The sequence below is a fragment of the Euleptes europaea genome, chromosome 11 (genome assembly GCF_029931775.1).
Source record: "Euleptes europaea isolate rEulEur1 chromosome 11, rEulEur1.hap1, whole genome shotgun sequence".
Taxonomy (NCBI): domain Eukaryota; kingdom Metazoa; phylum Chordata; class Lepidosauria; order Squamata; family Sphaerodactylidae; genus Euleptes; species Euleptes europaea.
In genome coordinates this window covers 67,096,147-67,123,646 of record NC_079322.1, presented here as the reverse complement: position 1 = coordinate 67,123,646, position 27,500 = coordinate 67,096,147, and the positions used below count along the sequence as shown (strand labels likewise).

The window sequence follows — 27,500 nt, the reverse complement described above, 5'->3', positions numbered from 1 at the left end:
GCAGGGTCGGCCCTTTACTTCCACCCCTGGCATGAGGCTGTCATGGAATGGGGCCATACAGGTTTGCCAGACTGGACATCCCGTCCAGGGATATCTCCCTCCGTACACACCCCTTCCTCCTTTCCTACTGCCCTTTGCAACAGGCAAAGGCCTTAACTGTTGCCACCACTCTAGTTTTAGGGCTTTACTAGAAAGGGCCCAGGGCACCCTCCCTCTCCCCGCACCCCCGTTTCAGTCAGGGTGTGCCCTGATGTATGGCCAAATTTGAGGTGTGAAGAACCTGGGCAAGAAAGCTAGGGCCTAACTACCCATTCCTAGGTTCTCCTACACATACATTAGACAAAGAGAATCCTTGCCTGTTCACTCACACTTGATAGACTTTTTTTTCCCTTGACTAGAAGCAACAAGGAAATTAGGACAAGGCGTTGCTCACCAACTCTCACAAAAACCCAATATAAAGTGAGCCATGAACTACCTCATGTAGTTGCATCTCTTCTTCCCCTGTAAGTGCAGACAACCACTAAAACAAGGGTGTCAAACATAAGGTCTGAGGGCCGGATCTGGCCCCTTGAGAGCTCTTATCCGGCCCGCAAGCCAGCCCCCCCTCTCAATCTGGGCCAGCGAGGCATGACCAGACCTGGTGACATTTATGTCATATCTGGCCAACACGGTGGAGCGGTTAAGAGCGGTGGACGCTAATCTGGAGAACCGGGTTTGATTCCCCATTCCTCCACATGAGCAGTGGCCGCTAATCTGGTGAACCGGGTTGGTTTCCTCACTCCTCCACATGAAGCTTGCTGGGTGAGCTTGGGCTAGTCACAGCTCTCTTGGAGCTCTCTCAGCCCCACCTACCTCACAGGGTGTGTCTGTTGGGAGGAGGTGAAGGTGATTGTAAGCTGGTTTGAGTCTTCCTTAAGTGATAAAGTCGGCATATAAAAACCAACTCCTCTTCTTCGTAACGCATAAGTTCGACACCCCTGCACTTAAACACCAGTGGATGTCTCTGTTTAGGAGGAAGCAGTGGCCACCACTGAATCCACGAAACAGTAACAATGCTCTGGGATCAGCCACTGTTGTCTGACTGCCATACTGGAAATGTGTACTGAATCAGATAAGAGGGAGAAGGATGTTGAGTACTGGCTCTCTCCCCTCTCACCCCAAGGAATGGCACATAAATACAGAGTTCTTTAGAACTTTCTGCTATTGAACCATCCTACGTATTCCAGAGCAAGGCAGAATGTAAAACTTACTCTAGCTTGCTTTAACCACAACTTACCCAAAAACAAAACACCGATATCTCAAAGGATTTTCTCAAGTCAAATCGCATAGCATGTTTCAATTAAAAAATTCACACACCAGATTTTATTTGAATTTTTAAAAAATCTTATTCACAATTTGCCCAAGAATGGGAACAAACTTTAGTTTAGATGTTTAATTATAATAAGGGCAAACCGTCTGTCAGACAGCTAACTCCTCGTTTTTTAAAAAATGGGCAAAGGGATCTGTATTTTGGTGTCACGTTTATTGCTCTTAAAGTGCATTAACTCTCCAAAGGGCACAGGCGTCGCACACAAAAACGTCCGTTATGCGCTCCTGAAGTGGCAAGACCACACACAAGTGAGCGCAAAGACAAAAGAAGTGAAAAAATACGATTGTTAAGAAATTTAATTTAAAAAAGGAGAAATTCAACAGTGCCTAAATCTTTATTTTTCATAACCTACATTTTTTTTAGACAGTCGTACATTTTATGACACAAAAAAAGGAAACTTAAATTACCAATAGTTTACATGTAAGCTTGATTCCAGTCTTAAATGGAAGAAGAACAAAACAGAAAACCCCTCCCCCCCAAAAAAAGGCCTCCTCTGTATTACACTTTCTGTTTCCTGACTTGGCAGCTGCAGGCGTCTCCGATTGTCTGCTGCGATCCGCGTAATAGGTTACAGAATGGGTAAAAACTGCAGCTGGCTACGAGGGGTACAGAGATGGGTCCAGGCCCCTTAAGCATCAGTGGTTGTTCATGATACACTGCAACACGTTTAGAAAGAAGGGCATCTCTGCGCCAATCACTTACGAGAGGCAGCCCACCCTCCCAAAGATTGATAGGTTACCAGTTCTCTATGGCAGGATGTGTGAAATCGGAAGGGGGGGCAGGGAGCACTGATGCAAAATTTAATGTACACATTAAATATTCAGAAGTCAACTCTTGTTTTAAATACATTCCTTTGACAAAGCCTCAGAAAACCTGCGTTATACTTCCATATGAAGGGAACCAAAGCAATCCTACAAGTTTTTTTTTTTTTTTTTTAAATATGCCAATTGTAAACTGGTTCCTATTGTTGTAACCCGAAGCTCAGATTCCAGAGGAGGAGCTGGCTCTTTTAAAATTTGGACAGCTGTATTTCAACAGGCCTGTAAGACTTCAGCTTTGCGCCAGTAGTTCCTTACAGTCTTGAGTGGGAAATGTTAAAGTGATTGGAAAAAGGTATTTTGGCATATCACTCTTGCTCTCTCTCTCTCTCTCTTTTTAAATAAAAGCTATCACAGTAAAGTTTTAAATTCTTTACACATACTGTTATTTGGGTGAGAAGTGATTACAGTGTATTAACCTAGTACAAGCAGCAGCAGAATGCATTAAGAACAGGACAACCCACCTGCTGTTTCTGGGTAACATTAATTTAAATGTATCAGTTGGCTGTGATGATTCACTACACACTTGCCTGTGGCCACTTCCTATGTTGTTTGCAGCTGTTTACTTTATGTTTACTTCCAATAGGCGAGCAAAAAACCCATAGCTGGCCTAAACCATACCCTAATCTAGCTGCCCTTTTCCACTGCTTACTGGGGTAAAGGATGAACATTAAAACCCAACAACAGTACCAAGTTTGGTGATTTTTGACTTGGTGATTTTTGATGTTAGGTATCTCACCTCCTCCCCACCCCCCGCCCCCAGCATTTCCAAGTGTGCCTTTTAAAAAAGGAAGGAAACAAACAAACAGACCCCAGCTTGCCGATTTTGAATTCTGCCGTGCAAAAAAGCAGGCTGGGTTTCTAAAATGGAGAATTAAAAAAAATAGCAGCAATCTATGCTAGAAAATCAACTGCCCTAGATCTTTTTATAGCCGTGTGGAAACTTAAATCCAACACAAGTAACGTTAATGGTTTGGCCTAAGAAAAGCAACTGAAGTAAACTTTGGGGAGGTGTGCGTGTGTGTGTGTGTGGCAACTGCTTTCTAACTTGGGATTTCCTAAAAAATATTTTAATTGCATCTTATAAGAACAGAAGTGAAAATTACAGTGCGCAACCGAGTTTTCACATTGGTCGAAATGCACACGCCCAAAAGATTTTAAAATTTTCAGGGATTTTAAAGACGGATTTTTCTCCAATTCCCTTTTTTGCAGTGAAGAGGCAGAATCAGCTCCGCATACCAGAATAAAAGGAAAAAAATTAACAAGGAAAAAACCCAACAAATTAAAAGTAATATTCAAACCACAACATTTAGTTTATCTACATCCAGCTCAACAGCAACATTTATAATATATCAATAATTTTTATCAGTTTTTTTTAAGGGTACCTTTTTTATATGTTCTGATTATTTACAACTGTACAATCAAAGCACATACTTCCAAGTGCACATATTTAATACAGTATTGACTATTTCCATTTACAGATTTTTCAACATTTTGAAAAAGATCAACTGCTTAAGATCTTTTAAGGTATATTACAAAAAAAAAAAAAAAAACCCCACCGCTAGATCCTGTACTATAGTCTGCTTACTCAGCAAGATTAGTGGCAGTACATACATACTGTAACTGAGTAATTCTGTATGCGCCAACCACACCAACCCTGTGAAGGGGGTCAGACTTCAGTAACTCTAAGCTGTCTTATACAAAAGTTAAGGCAAAGTCATTTTCAAGTTTAAATAAAATTCAAGTCTTTAAATATTGGATGGAAATAATTCTTTAAAAATCAGTTGTTTAAATAAACCTCTTTTTTTGTGTGTGGAATAAACTGTATTTTCAGCAGGAACACATTTTCATCCGAACTACCTGCCGCTTCAAACACTCAAAAGAAAAAAGAAAAACTTTAGGCATTTTTAAAACAAAAAGAATAATTTATAGTCAACTTTATTAGAAACTTGCTAATTTAGTGCATCCTCGTCTTTCAGAAAGCATGTCACTTCTAAAGTAAGTGTGACAATCCTCACCCCAGACGGAAACAGGGGGGGTCTCCTTCCTTCACCTCACGTGCACACGTAAAAGAGAACTCCATTATCTTTCGGACTGAAAAAAAATTTAAATTCAAATGCCAATGTTTGTAGGTACAGAAAGGTGGCAGCACTTCGGCCGATTAAGATATGAACTCTTTCAAAGAGCACTTTGAGCACAGTTTAAAAAAAACCTGCACAGGGGAAAACCAGAAAGGACAGTGGTGACTAATTAATTTCCTCCAGCTGAGAGGCAACAAATGGAGATCCTCCTCATGAGAGTGCTGCTGGGCTATCTTGTGAAAAACAGCCATCAACTGGCATCTGCCATAAATAAGGGTTTACGTACTTAATTATTTTCTATTCACAATGTGCTTTTTTTCCCTTTTCCTGAAATTCAAGGAACCATTTTATTTACGAGAAGCTGGTTACTCGCTTGCTGTCCATCCCAACAAATACGCTAGAAAAGCCTCCCAGGTGATCTTTAAGGGACTCGTTTTTGGCTGAACAACAACAAAAAAGGTTGTACTTTAAAACGTTAGATACAAATTTATTTTTAAAACTAAAAAAAGTACACAGTTTTCTATACTGATGTGCTATAGCAGCCAGAATCTAAAAGAAAAAAAAATCTTACCATCTTGTAAAATGCTTGCTTTTCTTGCACTCTAAACATTAGCTGCTGTTACGAACCCTTTAGTCATTTCTAGAAGGTATGTGTTTTAGACCAGTTATTTAAAAAACGACAGCAGCACAATTCTGCTTAATAGATTAGGGAAAAAATCATTTGATAAAGTTTGTATTCACACGCAGCCATATGAAGGCTTCATAAAGAATTTTTTTTTGTCAGGTAAACATATTTTCCATCTAGAGAAAAAAAATATTTTTTAGGCATCACCTCCGGTTAAGCGCCAATCTAAACGTTAGGTTTAGATTAATTAAACCCTGACAGAGTAGACTGCTTGCTCAAGGGAGAATTTGGGGGGGGGGCGGAGGTGCAAGGAAAGTGAAGGAGGAATCTATTTTACAAAAGGAAAAACAAAAACAAAACACAAAAAAGAAAGGGAAAAAAAACACCCTCGCAGGCATCGCACAGACTCAATACCCACTGCAAGCTCCTAACCAGCAACTCTTTTCTCTGTACTCTTCAGTGGCCACGTGGGTTTACTTCATGGATAGCAGAACTGTTTGAATCCCCCCTCCCGAGCGCTAGTTTCACTGAGGAGATTTGGGAGGGGTGCTCTGTTCTTTCGTGAGGCGTTTCCCAGCAGCTGGAGGGGGCGGTGACCGGCGCCCCGACTGTCCCCTCTGGTCTTTGGGCTGCCCAGGGCTCGGCTTCGCCGGAGGGGCCTCTTTGCTCCGCTCAGGCATTTCTGCGGGCTTCCGGTCGTCTTTCCCGCAGGCTGCGGTGTTTGGCTTCTGTTCTTTCGGGGGCGGCGGTGGGTCCTTCGATGTCCTCTGGCAGATCTCCGCGTAACTCGGCTTTCGCAGTTCCTGGGCAAATCGGAAGCACAAGGCACAGATATAGGACAAGGTGGCGATTTTTTGTTGTTGCCGTTGCTAAAAAGGCCGAAGTGATATTGACCAAAAGTAACTGTCGCTTCCAATTCTACTTGAGGACAAAGATCAACAATAGGGAGAGCTTTGTGATATTTAATGTATATTTTTTTAACCTGCTTTCCCCTGCCATACGACATTGGAAATATATTATAAGTTATGTTTTTGAACTGGTTCTTAAAATATTGGCCCCAGAAAAAGTTCTTTGTGGACATATTTATGCTTTTGGAATTGAAATTAAAACCTTGCTTATTGATATCTTTTGATATTTAGACCTCTGTGTGTGCCAATTTAAATGGTGAAAATGCCATGTTTTATAACAAGTGACAAAGGGCCACACAATATAGAAGGTAAAAAAATTTACGTTTTGAGTGTCAATTGGCAGATTTTAATTCTGCCTAATGAAGGTAAAAACAAAGGTGAAATTGATCAGTGTTAACTGGTGTATAAAGGCACCAAAACTCACTTGGTGGACTCCAAGCTCCCTCCCCTTCATTACTCATCAACCAAAGTGCTTAACAACTTGAGCCAAATGAATTTTGTTGACCCTTTTCCCTCCCTCCTGGCAATAAATGGCTCTTATTGAAATTGTCAAGGAACAAACAGAAGGTAGCAAATCAAACAGAGAGGACTCCTCATAAAAGCCAAAATGCACTTACTACTATGGCAGCCCCGTTGACTTGTACTGATTTACAAGCAGTAGTAAGCGTGGAAGAAAGTCTTTCCGTGTTTTGTGTCTCTCTCTGCGGCTTGTCCATAGGTTTGGAGTCGCTGCAAGTGATACAGAGGAAAATGTGAATGGGATGGGACACCATGTTCTCCTGCATTCAGAAACGGAAGCCTACGGGAAGGAGGCATCTACTCACAACTTAGGAGAGGAGGCTACCTGTACTGTAGGGCCCGCAACACTGCCAGGTCCTTTCCCTGGACGAATGCTGCTGTTTTCCCAACATTAAGAATCAGGCTTAAGGTTAGTGTTTGACTATACTATTAAAAATTTAGACTCCTGCTGCAGGTTACCCATGGGTGTAGTTTACTGAACAGTAAACAGAATCGAGCGGGTGCAAAGGAGAGTGATCAGGATGATCAGGGGCCTGGAGACCAAGCCTTATAAGGAAAGGCTGAGGGAGTTGGGAATGTTTAGTCTGGAGAAGAGGAGGTTGAGGGGGGACATGATTGCTTCCTTTAAGCATTTGAAGGGCTGTCACTTAGAGGAGGGCAGGGAGCTGTTCCTGATGGCAGCAGAGGACAGAACTCACAATAATGGGCTTGAATTGTGGGTGGAAAGGTACCGACTGGATATTAGGAAAAAAAATTTAACAGTAAGAGATGTTCGACAGTGGAATCAGCTACTTAGGGAGGTGGTGAGCTCCCCCTCACTGTAAGTCTTTAAGCAGAGGCTGGACAAGCACTTGTCAGGGATGCAATAGACTGGTCCTGAATTAAACGGGGTCGGACTAGATGACCTGTATGGCCCCTTCCAACTCTATGATTCAGTTTGAGATCTATTCGAGCAGCATCACACCTAAGCTTTTGATTACGGAACGTGCAAACTATCTGTTCAAAGCAGTATATTTAAAGCGATGTATAATTAAGTCCTTACTCAGGAGGCTGGGATGGGGAAGGAGACCTTTCGAACGCTCCTGGCAGAGAAGAAGAAGAAGAAACTGGCAATAAAGGCTCTCGAGGAATTCCTGACGGAACAGTGTTTGTACTTGCATCCACGTTGAGGTTCTGAAGAAAACGATGCTTGGGTCATTTCAAACATACTTAATTTACAGCTGGGGCTGCAGGTGCAGAACATACTAGAAGACACACAATGACGTTATGCAACCATGGCTGGAAGGACGGGGCCGCAGGGCCCAATAGCTCCTGTGCAGCACCAGCCCCTCAAAGGCCCACCAACCAAGCCCACCTGGTGCACAACACCAGAAGAGACCCAAAGGCACCACAGTCAAGGGCACAGAGCTCTAGATGACCCAAGCAAGCCTTAGGAGAGCTCCAAACTTGAAAGGCAATCAAATACGACTTTGGGGGGGAATTACTTCTGGCCCCATATATGGCAGACAGAAATGATGCTGCCAAAAAAAAAAAAAAGAGGTTAGATGGGATGAAAATCCTGACAACAAATATTTTGGGAAAGCCACTGCCTGCATTAACAAGACAAATTAGACTACCAGTGTGGTGTAGTGGTTAAGAGCGGTGGTTTGGAGCAGTGGAGTCTGATCTGTAGAACGGGGTTTGATTCCCCACTCTTCCACATGAGTGGCGGACACTAATCTGGTGAACTGGGTTGGTTTCCCCACTCCTACACATGAAGCCAGCTGGGTGACCTTGGCCTAGTCACACCTCTCTCAGCCCCACCTACCTCACAGGGTGTCTGTTGTGAGGAGGGGAAGGTGATTGTACACCAGTTTGATTCTTCCTTAAGTGATAGAGAAAGTCGGCATATAAAAACCAACTCTTTTTCTACTAGTCAAAATGAACACTAGTCATGATGCATACCTATTCTCTCTAGTCTCAGAGGAGCATGCCTATTATAATGGGTGCTGTGGAACATAGGCAGGATGCTGCTGCTGCAGTGGTCTTGTTTGTGGGCTTCCTAGAGGAACCTGGTTGGCCTCTGTGTGAACATACTGCTGGACTTTATGGGCCTTGGACTGATCCAGCGTGGCTTTTCTTGTATTCTTACTATTGGCCCAATTGAGTAGAAGGCATTGCCTTAGAGCTGGTTAAAAGCTCTGCCTCTGGTTCTCTGGACACTTCCGGGCATAAAGGACACACCGAACACTCTTTTTCCCTTTAGCTTTTCTTCCATTTTTCTGGCTCTGCCCTTTGGACACCAAGTAAGACAGCTCCACACACCTCTGCGAGACTGTGCGTTAACTCATCTCCCTCAACCCCTTATGCACCAATGAATATTGTCTCTTCTAATAAGTTTAATGCAAGAACCAGCTGTGCCAGCTTCTGAAACCAAAGTTTAAAAACTAGCCATTTGGGGGTGAATTTGAAACCCAGCCACAAAAGCCTTTCAACTCAGAAGCTTCACAGGTACTGTGGGGTTATCCTGGGATTCCACCCATCAAATGGAGGCCGCTCTGTGAAAGTAGAGGTGGTTGCAGAGGGAAGTGGGAGAACTTCCTTTGGTCTTCCTCCACCTCCCAGCCCATTTTTTTGGACCCGCTCACCCGCTCCTTTGACGTCCCGACTACCACACTTGACAATCTGTTTTCAAAGAGGTCTTCCGTCTTGAGATTGCCAGCAGCTCCTGGCAATGGAGGGAAACTGGACAGCCCCAGTTCAAAGCTCGGAGATGGAGGCTTTGGAGGGGGAGGAGACTGTGCTTGCCCTCTCTGCAAGGGAAACGCAATGTAAGAACGCTTCAATGGAAATACAATGGAGCTTTTCAATAAAAGAATGAAAACCCACTGAGAATTTGGCAGTGAAAATGTTTCTACACACAGGGACAAAATTCTCAAGTCTAGATATCCTAGGCTGGTCATTAAAAAAAAAGCATATGCAGCCAACAGGAGGAGACAAACTTGAGAACAAGGGACACCCTAAGCAGAAATGTAAACAAGGCAGTACTTTGGGGTGGGGGAGAGAAAAGAAGAATCTGTTCCATTTGAGCAAACCCTGCATTTCAATAATTTCACATCATAATGAAGATTTGCTGACACTCAGCATTTTGCCCATGATGATTAGGAAGCAACTGCACCACAGCTATTTAGAACGGTTATTTTCATATTTAATAGTTAATAGTTAAATCCCTTCTGTAGAATGCTATGTTAAAGGGGACAATCAATATTCTTCTGTCATTCCTGACCAAGCTAGTCATAAAAACAGACTCACCGTGAACTTGTCTTCTCTCTTCTTCCGATAGCCGTACGAGTTTTTTCTGGAGAGAGAAATTATCATCAGAAGCTTATTCTTCATAAAGCCAGGGAGGGTGGGATATAAATTTAATAAAATAAAAATAAGGAACATAAGACATTAACGTTTCTATTTGCCTTTTTATAGCATAAATATTAATACAGGAACCCCCAATCTTCAGAAACACTCCAAAACCTGAATCAACCAGATCCTTAATTACTATTACCAGAATATGATTTAAACAGAAAACAACATTTAAAAAATTATCAAATTATTTTTACAACTCCCCCCCCAAAAAACTCTTAAAACAAAATAGAAAAGAAAAGAATGACATAACTTCAACTTTCACATATACTGCATCAGCTTGTCAATGCCCTGACCTGGATAGTCCTAGGCTAGCCTGATCTTGTCAGATCTCAGAAGCAGGGTTGGCTCTGGTTAGTTGCTTGGATGGGAGACCAAGGAATACCAGGGTTGTGATGCAGAGGCAGGCAATGGCAAACCACCTCTGAACATCTCTTGCCATGAAAACCCTACGGGGTTGTCATAAGTCAGCTGTGACTTGATGGCACACACACAAAAAATCCTTGTCCATGACCATGGCGCCCACACAATTCCAACTAGGATTGCCACCCTCCAGCTGGCACCTGGACATCTCCTGCTATTAAAATTGATCTCCAAACGATCAAGATCAATTCCCCTGGAGAAACTGACTCCTTTGGAAAACAGACTGTTGGGCATGATACCATGCTGAGGTCCATGAACACACATGAACACATGAAGCTGCCTTACACTGATTCAGACCCCTTGGTCCAAAAGTCAGTATCGTCTACTCAGACCGGCAGCGGCTCTGCAGGGTTTCACATCACCTACTTGCCTAGTCTCTTTAACTCACTGGTTCCCAACCGGGGATCCGTGGACCCCCAGGGGTCCGGGAGAACTAAATTAAGGTCCGCCAAACAAAGTTATAAACCCATAATAAATTAATATTTTCAATTAAAAGTTCTCTATTATAAAAATATTTATTCAAATATTATTCTAAGTTTAATGTTTAACAGTTATGATTAAAGTTTATTTTCAAATTCTCAGAATTTTTATTTTGAACCTTGGGGTCCCTGCACCGAACAAAAAAGTCATAGTGGTCCCTGGTCAAAAAAAGGTTGGGAACCACTGCTTTAACTGGAGATGCCGGGGATTGAACCTGGAACCTTCTGCATGCCAAGCGGAGTTGGCTCGTACCCAATCTCTGCTCTGAAACAGCCCAGGCAGAGCTTCCAGGAATTATGTTCCTAGGGGGTCAGCAAATCACAGCATGGGGGCAACCTGGGGTTCTGCAGCCAAAGGGGGGAAATCAGCAGAAATCACTGCCCCCTTTTTTTAAGATGGAAATGCCTTTAAGACACACCAAAGAGGATAGTGCTTCTTTGACTTTCAAATTTTTAAGATATCACTGTTAAAGCTTCCCATTAGGGTACTCTATGTTAATAAATGAAAATGGACAGAAATGAAGAGTGTGGCTCTCAACTACAGAGAATTGTCATCGTAATGGCTTTTGACCAAAATTCGCATGGAGGGGCACTAGGAGCGCGGGGGGTGGGGGGAGACAGATAAAAATCTGCCTATACATTTGTTTTTCAAAAACTAGTTGTTTGCCTTGTGAAAAAAGAATGTTTATCAAACACGGAATGAGGAAAATAAGTTTAGTTGTTTTATTAGCAGGGACAGGGTAGAAGTTGAAAGTTATAATCTTAGATCCTCAGGCAGTACAGTGCGTTTTTTACTATTCTGGCCTGCTAAAGCTATTATATAACCTATTTTTGTAATCGTGCACAGGGCAGCCACATAGTCTTCTGCTTCTGGCTAGTTCCAGTTGAAAACCGTGAATGCCACAGTCTATCTCAAATATCAGAAAGAGAATGTTTCAAGTGAAGCCATTCCGCCAGAGTTGGGAACCCGCTATACAGTTATAATAGGCTATCATGCACAGGCTGATAAAACCAAATTGCAAAGGCAGTTCTTGAACACTTGACTGAAGGGAAAGCATTCATGCAAAGGACATTGAGGCAAATCAAACCCACAGTATTTCGAATCAGCAGCTGGGTACCATTGGTGCTAAATAAAGCTTTGCTTGAAATGAAGCACTAGAGACAGGATGGCTCAGATCCGCAGAAGAGCTGAAGTTATATCAGTGGCCTTTTGAAGGCCAAAGCCTATACAAGCATGAAAGTATGGAGGCAGCTATAACTCACTTAGCGTGGTATAGTGGTTAAGAGCTGTGGTTTGGAGTGGTGGACTCTGATCTGGAGAACCGGGTTTGATTCCCTGCTCCTCCACATGAGCGGCGGAGGCTAATCTGGTGAATTGGATTTGTTTCCCCACTCCTACACACGAAGCCAGCTGGGTGACATTGGGCAAGTTACAGCTGTTAGAGCTCTCTTAGCCCCACCTACCTCACAGGGTGTCTGTTGTGGGGAGAGGAAAGGAGGTGGGGAGAGGAAGGGAAGGTGATTGTAAGCCAGTTTGAGTCTCCCTGAAGTGGTAGAGAAAGTCGGCATATAAAAACCAACTCTTCTTCATACACTGAAGGATCATATACACAGTAACTTACTAGGAGGTGGGGGAGCCAACATTTCCTCTATGGAAGTCAACATTCTGCACTGCCAAAATTTGCTTACGCAACAGTTGCTGATATTTTCCTGTACGGACACTCAGTTCACAAGTGTGGGCATAGCATCCAACCCCACTGCTGACCCTCCATTCCAACTTGCCCCCTAGTGATTAACGCAGTCCGGCTCACGGGCCCCATTTGGGAATCGTCAGATGAACCTCTTGTTAGGGAAGGCAGAGGGGCTTCCTACTTTTAGCCCCCTTTCCAGCTTTAAGGCACAGTTTTTATTCGGGTTAGGTTTGTTCTCTAGGCCTGCACTTCAGCTTTTCGAGCGGTCTCTGTAAAGCCAGGTTCTAACCACCATTATTCCTTTGACTGGACTGATCACAGAATCATTCCAGTTCTTGTAACTTTGTAAAACTCTGTAACACTTGTAACGTAAAATGATTCTAGCTGCTTTTGGCATGCCTATTATTCGAGTGTTCTTAATACCCACCTTCTCTCAGTTTTCCTCTGCCTGCCTGTTGACCTAATTGCGGCATCCAGTCACCACAATTCCTGCTCCATTCTTATGCATCTATAAACCAATTAACGGCTTATGCTTAGTCTAATCAAATTTGCTTCATTTCCTTCTTTTGCCCCTTCTATTGCTTTCCAGCTATCCTTTCGTTACAGCTTATTCACAGAAACATACAACCAGCCCGGCTTTTTTGCAGTTCGCGGTCAACACTCACCTTCCTCGCCCTAAGCTCGGGGACGAGTCCGAAGTAGTGGGTTCTACCCGGCCGCTCCCTACTTCCCTCTTAGTGTAGCTCGAGGTGCTTTGCATCCGTGTTCTGTTTTGACCTGGCTGCCTTGTTTGTGGACTCCGGACACCGTTGATTAAGCGATCCGCAGAAAAATTGAATATGGTGGGGCTCTCTAAAAGTCCAGGTCCTCTGTCTGCGCTGGGTATTGTATGCCGTAGGTGTGATTTGCTGGGATTTCTGGAGAGAAAGACAAATCATATCACATTTTAAATAGCTTATAGAGCTTTTTTTTCCCCCATCTGCACACACTGAAATAAAACAAGGATATTCTTCAGCACGTGAAAGGCTGACACAGTTTGCTCTTCTTAGTTAACGCTTCAGAAAGCGCCAAGTCCAAACAATTCAAAAGCTATTTAAGAGGGATTTCAGAGTGAAGAATTGTTTTTAAGCAAATATACTGAGGATAAATTCAATTTACTTTTCGATAAGCCACAGGAGCACGCCCTCTTTCCCCATTTTAATTGTGCTTAGGACAGGTCAGCATCGAACTAAACTACAGCTAATGCCATGGTCCCTGCTGAATCAAGATTTGAAGACAGTTACGTGGGGCTACTGGACAGAGTTCGCTATAGCATCAACTGACTATAGTCTGCGGAGAGGGTAATTTGCTCTCAGGAGGGCACAGTGGATCCTGAAGCCTGTGCCCATCTCACCGCCATATCAAACAAATGGGGATCTTTGGCTAGGATCCACAAGTATTCTGTTCTATTTACAGAAGAAGAAAAGTAGGTTTTTATATGCCGATTTTACCTTTTAAGGAGAATCAAACCAGCTTACAATTTCCTTCCCTTCCTCTCCCCACAACAGACACCTTGCGAGGTAGGTGAGGCTGAGAGAGTTCAAAGAGAACTGTGACTAGCCCAAGGTCATCCAACTGGCTTTATATGGAGGAGTGGGGGAACCAACCTGGTTCACCAGATTAGAGTCCTCCACTCTTAACCACTACACCATGCTGGAAATTTCCTTTGGTGTTGCACCAAACGAAGATTCCACTGTTGAAGAAACAGAACACCTTTGGATCCAACCCACTGGTCCCTAGTGACATTAACTATCCGACAGCTGTTCTCCTCCCTCATCTCACTCCTTTTCTTACCCGTTTTTTTGTGGTTCTGCTACTAGTGCCTTCCCTTGCAGCTAACTATGACTCCTAAGGAGACGCATGCCCGTTTCATCACTCTAAGAACTGTGGCCGCAGCACTCTGCAAAGGCACAGGGCTCCCACTCCTATTAAAATGGATATTCCCTCCCTGCAGCAGATGAAGAGTTCTATTTGGAGATGTCACACAGACCACACACCTTAATTCAGCCTCAGGCAACACAACCCTGTGCAGAGTTGTCTCCAGTCTAAGCCCACTGAAACGAAAGGGCTTAGACTGGAGTAACCCTCCTTAGGATTGCACCGTGGATGGCTGACTGTAAATTTAACCTAACTTTGGGCTTTAATTTGAGTCAGTTGCACGGAAATAAATTAATAGTTTTTATACTGTTGTTCTGTGAAGATCGCCCACAGTGTCCAAACGAATACTGCTATGTACTCTCTTCCTGAAAGTCATTTCCGACAATTCCCTTGACTGATTTAACTCAACAGCCCACAAGATGGAAAAAAACACCCTACTGTATTTAGAACTTACCTATTTCTGGGAGTATAGTGTCTGAGTGAAGTCAGAGGAGAAGCAGTAGGCTTGAAAGAAGGAGATGTAAAACCATTGATAAACCCAGTATTTGGAAACGGTGTTACCTGTATAGAAGAGAAGCACTGCAGGTTACATATTTGTAAGCCTTGTGACTCTTAAAGATCGCAGGGCTATGGCTCTTCAGAGCAGAAGGCATCTCTCAACCTCTGCTGGGACACTTCTTCATGATTTTATAATCTAGCTCAGATGTTCATTAACCATGTTTTGCTACAACTCTTCAATACAATTCCAAAACTTCCATTAAATCCCCCCCCCAAAAACCCAAGTATTTATCAAGTTATAATCAGAAAACTCTCCAAATTCAATCTATGTGATCATTTGGTAAAGAGAGGGCCATGTTGATTGCTCCTCCACTGTACAAAATTATTCACGTATACCAAGCTGGAATTTCATGGAGCGGACTAAACTGAAGGGGGTTCATCCATCCCTAAAGTGCCATCATTATTTTTTTTTAAATACACTATCTGATACAGTACGGTTCTGGATGGATTCGACCATTTGCATTTGCTTCTACTGTTTTTTGGTTATAATACCTGGATATAATCTCAAGTGTAAGACAACTAGGAAAAGTCAATGGCAGAACAAACCCAAGGTACTTTTCAAGGAAACCACTCCAACATTTTAGACCTCAGAACTGGAGGCCATGATGTAGTTTCTGCCTGCATGATTAGGAACAGGAGAAGCCAATGTTTGGATTTGTATAAGGCAAATATGCACTAGTACTAACAGGATAGTTAGGAAAACTCTAGTACCAGGCTCACCAAACAAAATAAATAATTACACAAGCAAACTATGCAAACATGTATTGTGAACGTAAACATCTACAAACAAGTGCAAACATCAAAGAGAATATATACAAGTGAATCCACAAGGGAGATTTGGAAAGTCTCTTTCAAGGTAGGTCTCTATCAGAGTAAGTGAAAGTCTTATCTCTAGGTAGTTTCTTCAGATAATAACCCCAAGTGGAACAAAGGGGAGAAGGTCCACAGTAACGCCGTCCGGATGTTCACGAGCGTTTTCACTGCGTAATTGCAGCTTCATCAGCTAATATCTTCTTAATATATATCATTTATCTTAGTAGATGCAATAATAGCAGTTTAATACAAGTATTCAGTCTAAATGCACCAGAAGGCTGCTCAAAATGGCTACAGTTGAACTGAGCCATTTTGAGCAGCCTTCTGGTGCATTTAGACTGAAGCTAAAATGACTAAACAGGCTATCGTATTTTGGTCACATTATGAGAAGATAAGAGTCACTGGAAAAGACAGTCATGCTAGGAAAGGCTGAAGGCAGCAGGAAATGAGGAGGACCCAACAAGAGATGGATTGACTCAATAAAGGAAGCCACAGCCCTCAATTTGCAAGACCTGAGCAAGGCTGTCAAAGATAGGACATTTTGGAGGACTCTGATTCATAGGGTCGCCATGAGTCAGAAGCGACTTGATGGCACTTAACACACAAGCACAATATTGAGATTGAACGAGGTTCCAATTGTTAAAGTTGATGAATGAAAGCAAAATGACAACGCCAATCAAGGCCTGTCAAGAGCATTCAGAGAGCAAATGAACTATTCCCCCAAAGCTTACCAATGATGGATCGAGATAGCTGTGTGTCGTTGACCACGTCTGTGGGGCAATTAAGCTGTAGAGTGGGAACTGCTGTTGGGGGCTGTATACTGGAGGTAAGTAAAATGATGTTGTGTAACGCTGCTGTGTGTAGATGTTCATGTCCAGAGGTCTGTATCCATTCTTTGGCAAAAATGTATTTATAGCTATCGCCTTTGCTTTTATTCTCGCCTGTAAGACAAAACGTTACGTGAGCCGAATGTTCAGAACTCAGCGATTACAGCAAACACTAAAGAAAAAAGAACAGCACAGCACATTTACCTTAATTGGTTTTCCTTGGAAAGTTTTCACTTCTTCTCTAAGGTATCTGTAAGCCTTTAAGAAAGACAAATATTTGTTTGAGAATAAATGAACTAACAATGAGCATTTCTTTAAAAAGTATAAGCTTGCTCCAAGTTGTTTTGGTTACCAGTTCAGACCTAAAGATGTAAAGGCCCAGAGGAAAAAAACGGTTTAAGCCCCCCCCCTTGCACTTTTCCAAAGGAAAAATTGGAAATTTTAGAGAGCTACAGAAAAAACTGTACCTGCTGTGCATCTGCTTCTGACTCAAATGTAATAAACCAGTTGTCATTATAGGCAAATTCACAGTTGATGAACTTAGGCAAGTTATCTCCCTTGAAGAGTGCTTCGACCTCCTAGGAGAAAGATGAATGAGGAAACAGCGTGAGCGCATGAAGCTGCTGAGGTCAGACAATCGGTCTACCAAGGTTGGTATTGTCCAAGCAGTGGCTTTCCAGGGTCTCAGTTGGAGGTTTTTCACATCACCTACTACCTGGCCCTTTTAACTGGAGAGACGAGGGGTTGAGCCTGGGACCTTCTACATGCAACGCAGATGCTCTGCTGCATTCCCTCCCCAACAGTAACACCAGAAGAACACAAGAAAAGCCCTGCTGGATCAGACCAAGGTCCATCAAGTCCAGCAATCTGTTCACACAATGGCCAACCAGGTGCCTCTAGGAAGCCCACAAACAAGACGACTCCAGCAGCAATATCCTGCCTGTGTTCCACAACACCTAATATAATGGGCATGCTCCTCTGATCCTGGAGATAATCGGTATGCATCATGACTAGTATCCATTTTTACTAGTAGCCATGAAGAGCCCTATCCTCCATGAACATGTCCACTCCCCTCTTAAAGCCTTACAAGTTGGCAGCCATCACCACATTCTGGGACAGGGAGTTCCACAATTTAACTATGTGTTGTGTGAAAAAATACTTGCTTTTATATGTTGTGAATCTCTCACTCTCCAGCTTCAGCAGATGACCCCGCGTTTTAGAATTATGAGAGAGGGAGAAAATCTTCTCCCTTTCCACTCTCTCCATATCTTGCCTAATTTTACAGCCCTCTATCATATCTCCCCTTAACAATCTTCTTGGACATCCATTTTGAGTATTGGTGGAAAAGAATCCAGCCATTAAAATCCCAGTAACTCTGCTCTATTTCAGCATGAAGAACTATGAAGCAATACAGAGGCAGTCCTAAAAATTTGAAAGTACTTGGGGCCCTGTAAGTATTTCTCAGCTATGTAGGATGCCCCTAAAAAGATTCCCAGACACAGTGAGTTTTAGATCCATCATGATTTCAGTTATCAATGCTCCAAAATTTCTTTGCACTCCAACCTGCTGTTTATATATTGCTAATATTCTGATTATTACCAAGAGACTTTTATTTACATGCATGTGAGCACATGCAGCCATACTCCTCAGAACAATGTGTCTTGGTTTCCACTGGAAATCCTCTGCGCCCCCTCCCCCACAATGCAGAAAGGGGAGAGTCATCCTATGCGTGAGCTAAGCTTGTTCACCGCTGCAGCCTTACAAGGGAGACTTTGTTTTGCACTTATAGACCACTGGGGGTAAAAATGACTCCACTGCAGACTGTTTGGATAGTCAGGGTTACACTGCAGTGCATATAGACCAGCTATTGACTGCTGAAACGCCCCAACTATAACACCCCCTTAAGTCAGCCAGCAAGGCCTATGCAGTACATGAAACCATATATTCTGGTGCTGTAATTGTCAAATTAAAAAACGAAGTGGTAAATGCCTAATTCTAGCTAACTAAGAAGAAATCACCATATACTATAAATCAAGTTTAAGAAAAGTAATAGTACTAGGCTCTAGGTATAATAATTCAAATTCAAACATATAAGTATGTGTCAAAAACACGTTTAACTAAACATAACAACCACCAACAATAAGTGTGAAACAACAACTATGTACAGGGTATACACTAAACAATACAAGCAAGACAAGTGTGAAATACAGCGAAATTATAAGGGGAGTATGAATACTTTTCTTTCTTCGTACTTAATTATTTCTTCTTCATTACAGGTATTTCCAATTCATTACAGCTTATTCAATATCATTCCTAAGACTTTTTGACATTGGACATGGAACAAGAAGGCAACGTTGTCCGGATTAACTATCACGCTTTTGCTACTATAGCGTAGCTTCATCAGCCAAAGTTCCAATTCAATATATTGTCGAAGGCTTTCACGGTCAGAGTTCATCGGTTCTTGTAGGTTATCCGGGCTGTGTGACCGTGATCTTGGTATTTTCTTTCCTGACCAGGTTTGATTCCCCACTCCTCCACATGAGCAGCGGAGGCTAATCTGGTGGAACTGGATTTGTTTCCCCACTCCTCCACACGAAACCAGCTGGGTGACCTTGAGTTAGTCACAGTTCTCTTAGAGCTCTCTCAGACCCACCTACCTCACAGGGTGTCTGTTGTGGGGAGGGGAAGGGAAGGAGATTGTAAGCCGGTTTCAGTCTCCCTTAAGTGGTAGAGAAAATCAGCATATTAAAACCAACTCCTCTTCATCTTCTTCCCCCCATTGTGCGTTGGCCAGCTGTTAGCAAAGTAATAGTACTAGGCTCTAGGTATAATAATTCAAGTTCAAACAAGTAAGTGTGTGTAAAAAACATGTTTAACTAAACATAACAACAACCAACAATACGTGTGAAACAACAACTATGTACAGGGTATACACTAAAACAATACAAGCAAGACAAGTGTGAAATATAACGAAATTATAAGTGAGTATGAATAGTTTTCTTTCTTTGTACTTAATTATTTCTTCTTCGTTAGAGGTATTTCCAATTCATCACGGCTTATTCAATATCAGTCCTTTTTGACATGGAACTGTCACGCACAGCTTGTCTGGACTTCAGGAGTTTACCTGGTAGCAACTTCACACCACGCAGTTCTGCTATGTACAGTTTATTTACAATATCTACACAGAGTCCTTTGGCTGTTAACATTCACAGCTCTGAGCAACAGCATGCTCCGCCAGCATGTATATTTCAGGCAAGAGGTAACTTACATTCACTACACAGACTTATATACACATTCATGACCAATCACAGTTCACCTGAGATGAGTCATTCTGGAAATCCCCATTCCTGGCTGTACAAACTGGATCAGACCAGCATCATCACATGACTTAGCTGTCACTCTGATCAGTATGATCTGTTTAGCAAACTGCAGACTAGGCATAACTTTGACATATGTTGACAGGAACATGGAACAAGAAGGGAACATTGTCCGGATTAACTATCACGCTTTCGCTACTATAGCATAGCTTCATCAGCCAAAGTTCCAATTCAATGTTTCTTTCAAACTATAAATATACAAATAAATAAATTTCATAAGCCATTTAGTTTTGTCTTTGGTGTCATTATTATTATATTTATACAATGAAAATATATGTTGAAAAGTAGTGAGCATACGCAGGTGTGTTATGTAACTGGTTGTTTTTTTTGCATATTGGATAAGCTTAACATCATTCTGAGAATATACCTTTAGAGCCATTACAAGCCTAGCTCACAGATCACCATTAGGTAGATTGACCAGTTACACACACCTGCGTCTCATTAAGCACACATCATGAGATGCAGAGAAGGAATGAACAGCCACAAGAGGCGCTTTGAAATCTCCAAATAACCTTGGATAAATCTATGAAAATTCATTAATTTGAAGGTATGCTCATTACTTTTTAACAGATATTTTCATTGTATAAATATAATAATAATGACACCAAAAACAAAACTAAATGGCTTATGAAATTTATTTATTTGTATATTTATAGTTTGAAAGAAACACTGAATTGGAACTTTGGCTGATGAAGCTACGCTATAGTAGCGAAAGCGTGATAGTTAATCCGGACAACGTTCCCTTCTTGTTCCATGTTCCATATCAAAGTCTTAGGACTGATATTGAATAAGCTGTGATGAATTGGAAATACCTGTAACGAAGAAGAAATAATTAAGTACAAAGAAAGAAAACTATTCATACTCACTTATAATTTCGTTATATTTCACACTTGTCTTGCTTGAATTGTTTAGTGTATACCCTGTACATAGTTGTTGTTTCACACTTATTGTTGGTTGTTGTTTAGTTAAATGTGTTTTTGACACACACTTATTTGTTTGAACTTGAATTATTATACCTAGAGCCTAGTACTATTACTTTGCTTAATTCCAGCTAACAGCTGGCCAATGCACAATGGGGGGAAGAAGATGAAGAGGAGTTGGTTTTTATATGCTGATTTTCTCTACCACTTAAGGGAGACTCAAACCGGCTTACAATCTCCTTCCCTTCCTCTCCCCACAACAGACACCCTGTGAGGTAGGTGGGTCTGAGAGAGCTCTAAGAGAACTGTGACTAACTCAAGGTCACCCAGCTGGTTTCATGTGGAGGAGTGGGGAAACAAATCCAGTTCCACCAGATTAGCCTCCGCTGCTCATGTGGAGGAGTGGGGAATCAAACCCGGTTCTCCAGATCAGAGTCCACCGCTCCAAGGAAAGGAAATTTTGAAACTGAAAGGTACTTACTTCAATAGGAGTGGATTCGGGTACTTCACGTAAAATCACAATGCAGCGATTCTGGTTTGGCCTGACTTTTTCACCCTTCTCGTCCACTTGGACTAAAGGCAATGCTAAGAGAAGACACAGGACAACTTTTAAACACCGAAGCCTAAGGATGTGTCTTATTCTTGCCACAGATTGTATAGCCTATTAATGTTCCTAGGTCTTGGTGCTGGGCTCTGTATCATTCGGATCTATTTTATAAATGTGCAGTTCTCAAGCGCACATCATATGGCGATATTAAGAGGCCCTGTTTAACCTTGATTAAATACTAACGTGCTTAAATCTGTCACGTGCCAGGTTTGCATACATGGTGGGTCTTCCCTCTTTCCCCCTCCCCTCATGTACAGAGTGTGATGAAGGAATACTAACCCAAGTCATGTGTGATGCACAAAAGCATGCACACTGCTTAACTGGAGCGAGCCCTCCCCATAAGTTGGGCTTCTTAATCAGGGTGCCAGTCTGTGGAAGGAAAACTAACTAGTTACACCATCAGCAGGAAAGAGCAAGGGTCCAGTAGCACCTTAAAGACTATAAAATTTCTGGCAGGATATGAGCTTTCGTGAGCCACACAGCTCACTTCTTCAGGTACGGCTAGAATGATCTAGTGAACACAAACGAGCACATTCACAGTTTATGCATGAGTCATGAATGCACACATGCTCAGCTACTTACATCGCAGCACTTCGACAATCAAATCCATATCAGTGCTCAGCTTCTTGACGTGATCGAGGTTAGCTACTGTCATTATTGGCACATACTGATCGCTGTCCATCTGAGAGATAAGATACATGTCGCTGGCAAGATTCTCTCTGTAAGGTGAAATTGCATTGTGAGCAGTCTACTTACTCATTCAAGAGCAAAATTTCATTTGTCTAGATGCTGCAAGTCAAGAAACGTATGTCTATATTTATGTGAATATAGCCAGTGCTTTTACTTCAATGCTCTTTGCTGTTGGTTTGTTGCTGCCCATGAAATACTTATTTGGTGTTTTCGCTGGTGGAGATTCGAGGTTAGGTTTCTACAAACTGCACCAAGTACAACATAGCTCATTTGCCAGGTAGCTGACACCCTTTCTGTCCTGCGGACGATAGAACGTGGTAGATCACACATTTTGGAATCTTGATATGAGGGTATGGCTCACTGCTGACATACTATTTTGATGGAAGGGATGGGCAAGCGATAAAAGAAGGAGGGCGTGACTATATGAAAGCTATACTTTAGACATCTCAGATAAAGATTTCTAAGTACTCAGCACTGTATAACAACATACTTGAGAGCAAAAGTGCACAACTCAAAATAGGCGGGCCAGAACTTTGACTGGAGTGAAAAGGGCGGTACCTGGCTCAGGATATCACCTGACACCATTTCTTCTTGGAGCCAGCGGAGTGCTTGAGCCGTTTTGACTGCAAGCCTCATGCACATAACAGAATGTTTCCCCTCTCTGGGAGAGGGGTAAGAGCACCAGCTCCCAAGTTCAGAGACAAACACTTATGCAGCCTGTCGAAGGGAATGGTTACATACAATCTCAACTAAATGCAGAGGTTCCAAAGAACCTTACCCCAGTGGACAAGGCCCTTCCCTGCAGAGGTAGGTTCCTGACACTAGGCAAAGGCTCCACACTTATCTGTGCAGGCTGGTCATATAAAAGCCTTGGTTTTGGTCAACTGGGGGAAATTATTCTGCTTAGGAGGACTTCTATCAACGAGAGCTAATCCTCAGCGTTTTCTCCCTATGAATACGCATGCTGTTATCTGCATAGACTCGTTGAGTTTTATTCCGTTAGTACAAAATGTTTCAGCATCCTAATGGTTTTATATTATTTTTTTTGCCCTTGATATATCTGTCTGTATATCTATATAAAATTGATATTACCCTGGAAGTCCATCGATGGCTACTAGAAACTATTCATTTACTTCTTTTATATCCTACCTTTCTCCCCAACGCTGACCAGAAGCCGCTTATACCCTTCTCCACTCCACTTTATCCCCACAACCACTTTATGGTGCAAGTCAGGCTGAGAGTCTGTGCCTGGCCCAAGGTCCCTCAGAAAGCTTCCATGGCAGAATGGGGATTCAAACCTGGGTCTCCCAGACCCTAGTCTGACCCTTTAACCACTATAGCACAGTGGCTCTCAAATCTCCACACTCACAGGTAGTAACCCTCTGAATAGCAACCCTGTGCATCAGGGACAGAGGGAGATTTGACTCCATACCCTCTTCGTAGGCCCTTCTGGGTGATCGTCCACTGCAAAGAACAAGATGCTAACTGATCTGACCCAGCAGACCAGCAGAGCAGAGGCTTGAGAACAAAACAGCATGGTCTGCCAATACAAATGTAATTAATCTGCTTGGGTAAGATAAAATTGTGTTAACGGTAAAACTATATGGGCTGATGTTAAGTTTTAAGGGATTAATGTATTCACGTGCATAATTTTTGTTGAAAATTCTGTTTTAAAGCAACGGGAGCAAAATCAGATTTTCCTGTACAGCAGCAACAGACTTCTGACGAAGATCATGCAATTTGCGAAACAAGGATAAGATTTGCGAAACCTTGTAAACTTGCATAGATTGTTTTGTTGCATAACTTGAATCATTGTTGGAAATCCACGTTTTTTAAATCACATAAACCATTATCTTCAGTGCAACAGTGGTACTTTATGTATGTGTGTGTTCCAGGTACCACTTCCCTTCTGGTATTGTATACTAACTGATCTGATCCAGCATAGTTGTCCTTATGTAAGCCACTTTGGGGAACCACTGTAACCAAAGGAGCACATGTATTTTAAGAAGAAGAGTTGGTTTTTATATGCCGACTTTCTCTACCTTTTAAGGCGAATCAAACCGGATTACAATCTCCTTCCCTTCCTCTCCCCACAACAGACACCTTGTGAGGTAGGTGAGGCTGAGAGAGCTCTAAGAGAACTGTGAGTAGCCCAAGGTCACCCAGCTGGCTTAACATGGGGAAACCAACCCGGTTCTCCAGATTAGGGGCCACGGCTCTCAACCACTACACCACACTGGCAATTAAAGAACAAAAATCAAGGTATCAGTTTAAAAGTTTGTAACCCAAAGGCAGTTACAGCAGAAATGCTCACCAGAAGAGAAATTGTTTGATGCTTACCTAGATAAACAGAACTCCAGTGTTTTTTTAAGCACCTCTCGCAAGTCTTCCTGACCTTCTGGCTGCAGCTGCTCTTTATCTCCTAGAAATGGTAATTGAGTTCAAAGTTTTCTTTAAAAAACTAATCTTAATTCTTAGTAAAAGTAGGTTCCTTCAAGAAACAAGATGGCTTGTTTCATGAGGGTGCATTCAACTCAACAAAGTGAAGCGGCTGTCATAAAAACATGCTACAGTTATAGGATGCGACTGATTCTAGACACATGGGGTTGGATCCAAAGACGGCCCTCCACTCACAGCAGGACAGCTTCCATGAATGGCAGATTCCTTCTGCGAGCAGAAAAATACTTTTGGGATTCATCCCAAGGACTCTGCAGAAATACACTTAACATAATGCTTAAGCACACTTAGGGTTTTGGTCTTTGTTTCTTTCCCCACTGCAATGTGTTAGGCAGCATGGGAATGACTGTGCAAGCTGAATAGTGAAGGAACAATTTTTTACAAAAGAAACATGAGTCAGTACATGGACAGTGACAAGTTAGTCACGATTTCTTGTCTGTTGGTTCAGCTTTTAAGAAATCTGAAGTGCAAACTAAGGTATGTAAATATTTGAACTGGTTTTTTGTATCTTGAAGCAATCAAGAGAGACTGGAATATTCTCTTATTCCACCCTGTGACACACACACACACTCATATAGATGAAGAACCAGTTCTAAAGTAGCAAAGGCATTTTTGCAGCTGAGGTATGTATGCAAGATGGAGGTTGCTGTTTGTTGGCAATAACAAGCTAGATGGGCTTTCAGAAAACATTAAGCTCTACCTAAGACTGAACCAAGGACAGTAAATCTGAGCGTGAAGAATGTTCTTGGCACTATAAGCAATAATGGACACTTTTGTCTTTTTACATATGGAAGTCATCACTGCAAACCAGGAGAACTAGAAATGTTACTACTTCTCCATAAAGTGAAAGCTCAGGTTCTTGATTTTAAAACAAAGAACTGAAGAGTCACAAGTTGACTGTTTCTAGATTAGATAATTGCAGAAATTGTTTTCAGTAACATCTCATTTCTAGGCTTTGGATATAAATGAACACATGAAGCTGCCTTATACTGAATCAGACCCTTGGTTCATCAAAGTCAGTACTGTCTACTCAGACCGGCAGTGGCTCTCCAGGGTCTCAGGCAGAGGTCTTTCACATCACCTACCTGCCTAGTCCCTTTAACTGGAGATGCCAGGGATTGAACCTGGGACCTTCTGCATGCCAAGCGGATGCGCTACCACTGAGCCACAGCCCCTCAAATGCAATTAACGCAAGAATTGCAGCATTTGAAGCAGAGGGCCTTGGATGGGCAATATGCATCGCCGGCTTGGGCACTTGTGCTGGAAAATCGCTGCCGGGGAGGCAGCAGCAGCGCAACGCTCCCCGGAGCCAGAGTAAGTCACCCTGCACTGGCACTGTTGCTGGCGCTGGGGTCATGCCAGAACCTAGGTGGCTCCACCTCCCCTTCAGAATTACGCAGTTAGGGAACGTTTATGTGCTCCTTAGAAGGATAAAAGCACAAATGTCTCATTTCCTCAAAATCTCCTGTGTACCATGGACAGCCAGACTCTCCATTCTCAAACACTACCTTTCCTATTATAACAGAAGCAGGTGAAGAAAGGAGAATGTCTCTTCTTCCTTCCAATCTATGTTAATTTATGTAACTGCTCATAAAATGCCATAATCTTTAGTGTACTACAGTACAGAGTTTGAAACGTAGTTTCTATAAAACCACCTGGACAGATAATAAGGCTTGGATCCCCTAGAACATTTCTGCCAACAGAAGGGTTTTCTGACAGAGGGAACCTTCCCTGCTGTCTCCCAGCACAGCCCAAAATGTCCCCTGAAATGCTGCTCCTGGGGTATCTGGGACAGGGGGCCATTAGCCAAGGAGGTGGGCAATTAGTGAAAGTTACTCTCCCTTCCATTCACAGAAAGTCACTGAAGATCCAGTCCATTATGTATCCTCCATATATAAACACACACCCATATATGTATATACACATGCATACGTGTATATATCTACATATCAAAACATTTCCCACCATTTAGTACATTTTTATCCCAACCTTCCTCCAAGGTCCTTGGGGTGGCATGCAATGGTCTGCCCCCTCCCTCCATTTCATTCACCCAACGACCCTGCGAGGTAGATTAGGCTGAGAGAAAGTGACTGGCTCAAGGTGCCCAAGTGAACTTGATGGCAACATGGGAATTTGAATCCAGGTTTCCCAGATCCTAGACCACTCCAGCAATTGAACTTTGCTCAACTATTTTTGGGGGAGCTTCAGTATCACCCCCACCCTGGATTATACTGATGACAGCCATGCACCTAGGGGGAGCAGAGGTGCCTTCTAGGACAGTTCCGGCTCCAGCTATTCCATCTACAAGAGCTGGTTCTAGCCCATGCATGCTGGTACAGGCTGGCCTGTTAATAAAAGAATTCTGAGGCCTCATGAGGTTATAATATTAATATATCCTCTCAATTTCAACCCATGTATTAATAATTAGGCAGAAAGGACTACTGTTACTGCTTTGCCTGTTTTTTTTTAAAGCAAAGCCTCCATTTACAATGTTGTTCAAATAAGTTTAAATAACTTGCAAGCTTTTTTTGCTTTTCCGGCCTGATATATGAACTTTAGAGGTCATGTTACAATTTGGAAAAAACAAGCTTTGAGGTAACAAAAAAACAAAACCAAAAAAACCCAAAATACTCTTGGCTTGCGAGACCTTTTCTTACCTGTCTGAGTATTTTCGTGCAGAGATTCATATTCTGAATGATCTAGAGCCAAAGGGTTCATATCGGTTTGGTCTGATGCTGGAACTGCGAGTGACGGTTCTTGCAGTTCCGTTAGCGATTCATTCTGGTGCTTTTTGTCACCATCGCCGTTGGCCTCCAACCCTGCAGACAAAACTGCAAGAGTCACAAACCAAGAATTTTGTTTTGTTTTGTCTAAACAGAAAAATCACTGGTTTTCCACGCAGAAAAAGCAAAGGGATGTACGGAAGTCAGGAGAGCAGGAGGGAAGAGGGACAGGTGAGAAGAGTTTGAGCAGAGAGAGAGCAAGGTATAGGCAGGAGCACCTGAAACTACATTTTGAGAGCTTC

General features: G+C 42.5%; 1 protein-coding gene across 2 annotated transcripts in view; it reads right to left on the bottom strand.

Moving 5' to 3' along the window:
• Positions 1–5,357: 5,357 nt before the first annotated feature.
• The window catches only part of LARP4B (La ribonucleoprotein 4B), a 74,229-nt gene continuing 52,086 nt past the window's right edge, over positions 5,358–27,500 (bottom strand). Inside the window, exons 4-17 of one of the 2 annotated variants that reach the window (XM_056857275.1) lie at positions 27,133–27,306; positions 24,359–24,440; positions 21,911–22,047; positions 21,203–21,306; positions 16,892–17,002; positions 16,629–16,682; positions 16,329–16,538; positions 14,681–14,787; positions 12,975–13,226; positions 9,612–9,657; positions 8,948–9,112; positions 7,363–7,493; positions 6,419–6,530; positions 5,358–5,696 (exon numbers count right to left, since the gene is read on the bottom strand). In XM_056857275.1, coding sequence (XP_056713253.1) covers positions 5,418–5,696; positions 6,419–6,530; positions 7,363–7,493; positions 8,948–9,112; positions 9,612–9,657; positions 12,975–13,226; positions 14,681–14,787; positions 16,329–16,538; positions 16,629–16,682; positions 16,892–17,002; positions 21,203–21,306; positions 21,911–22,047; positions 24,359–24,440; positions 27,133–27,306 — 1,964 coding nt within the window. In that variant the 3' untranslated portion in view covers positions 5,358–5,417. The remainder of the gene's footprint in view (positions 5,697–6,418; positions 6,531–7,362; positions 7,494–8,947; positions 9,113–9,611; positions 9,658–12,974; positions 13,227–14,680; positions 14,788–16,328; positions 16,539–16,628; positions 16,683–16,891; positions 17,003–21,202; positions 21,307–21,910; positions 22,048–24,358; positions 24,441–27,132; positions 27,307–27,500) is intronic. The other variant, XM_056857277.1, reaches the window with a different exon arrangement.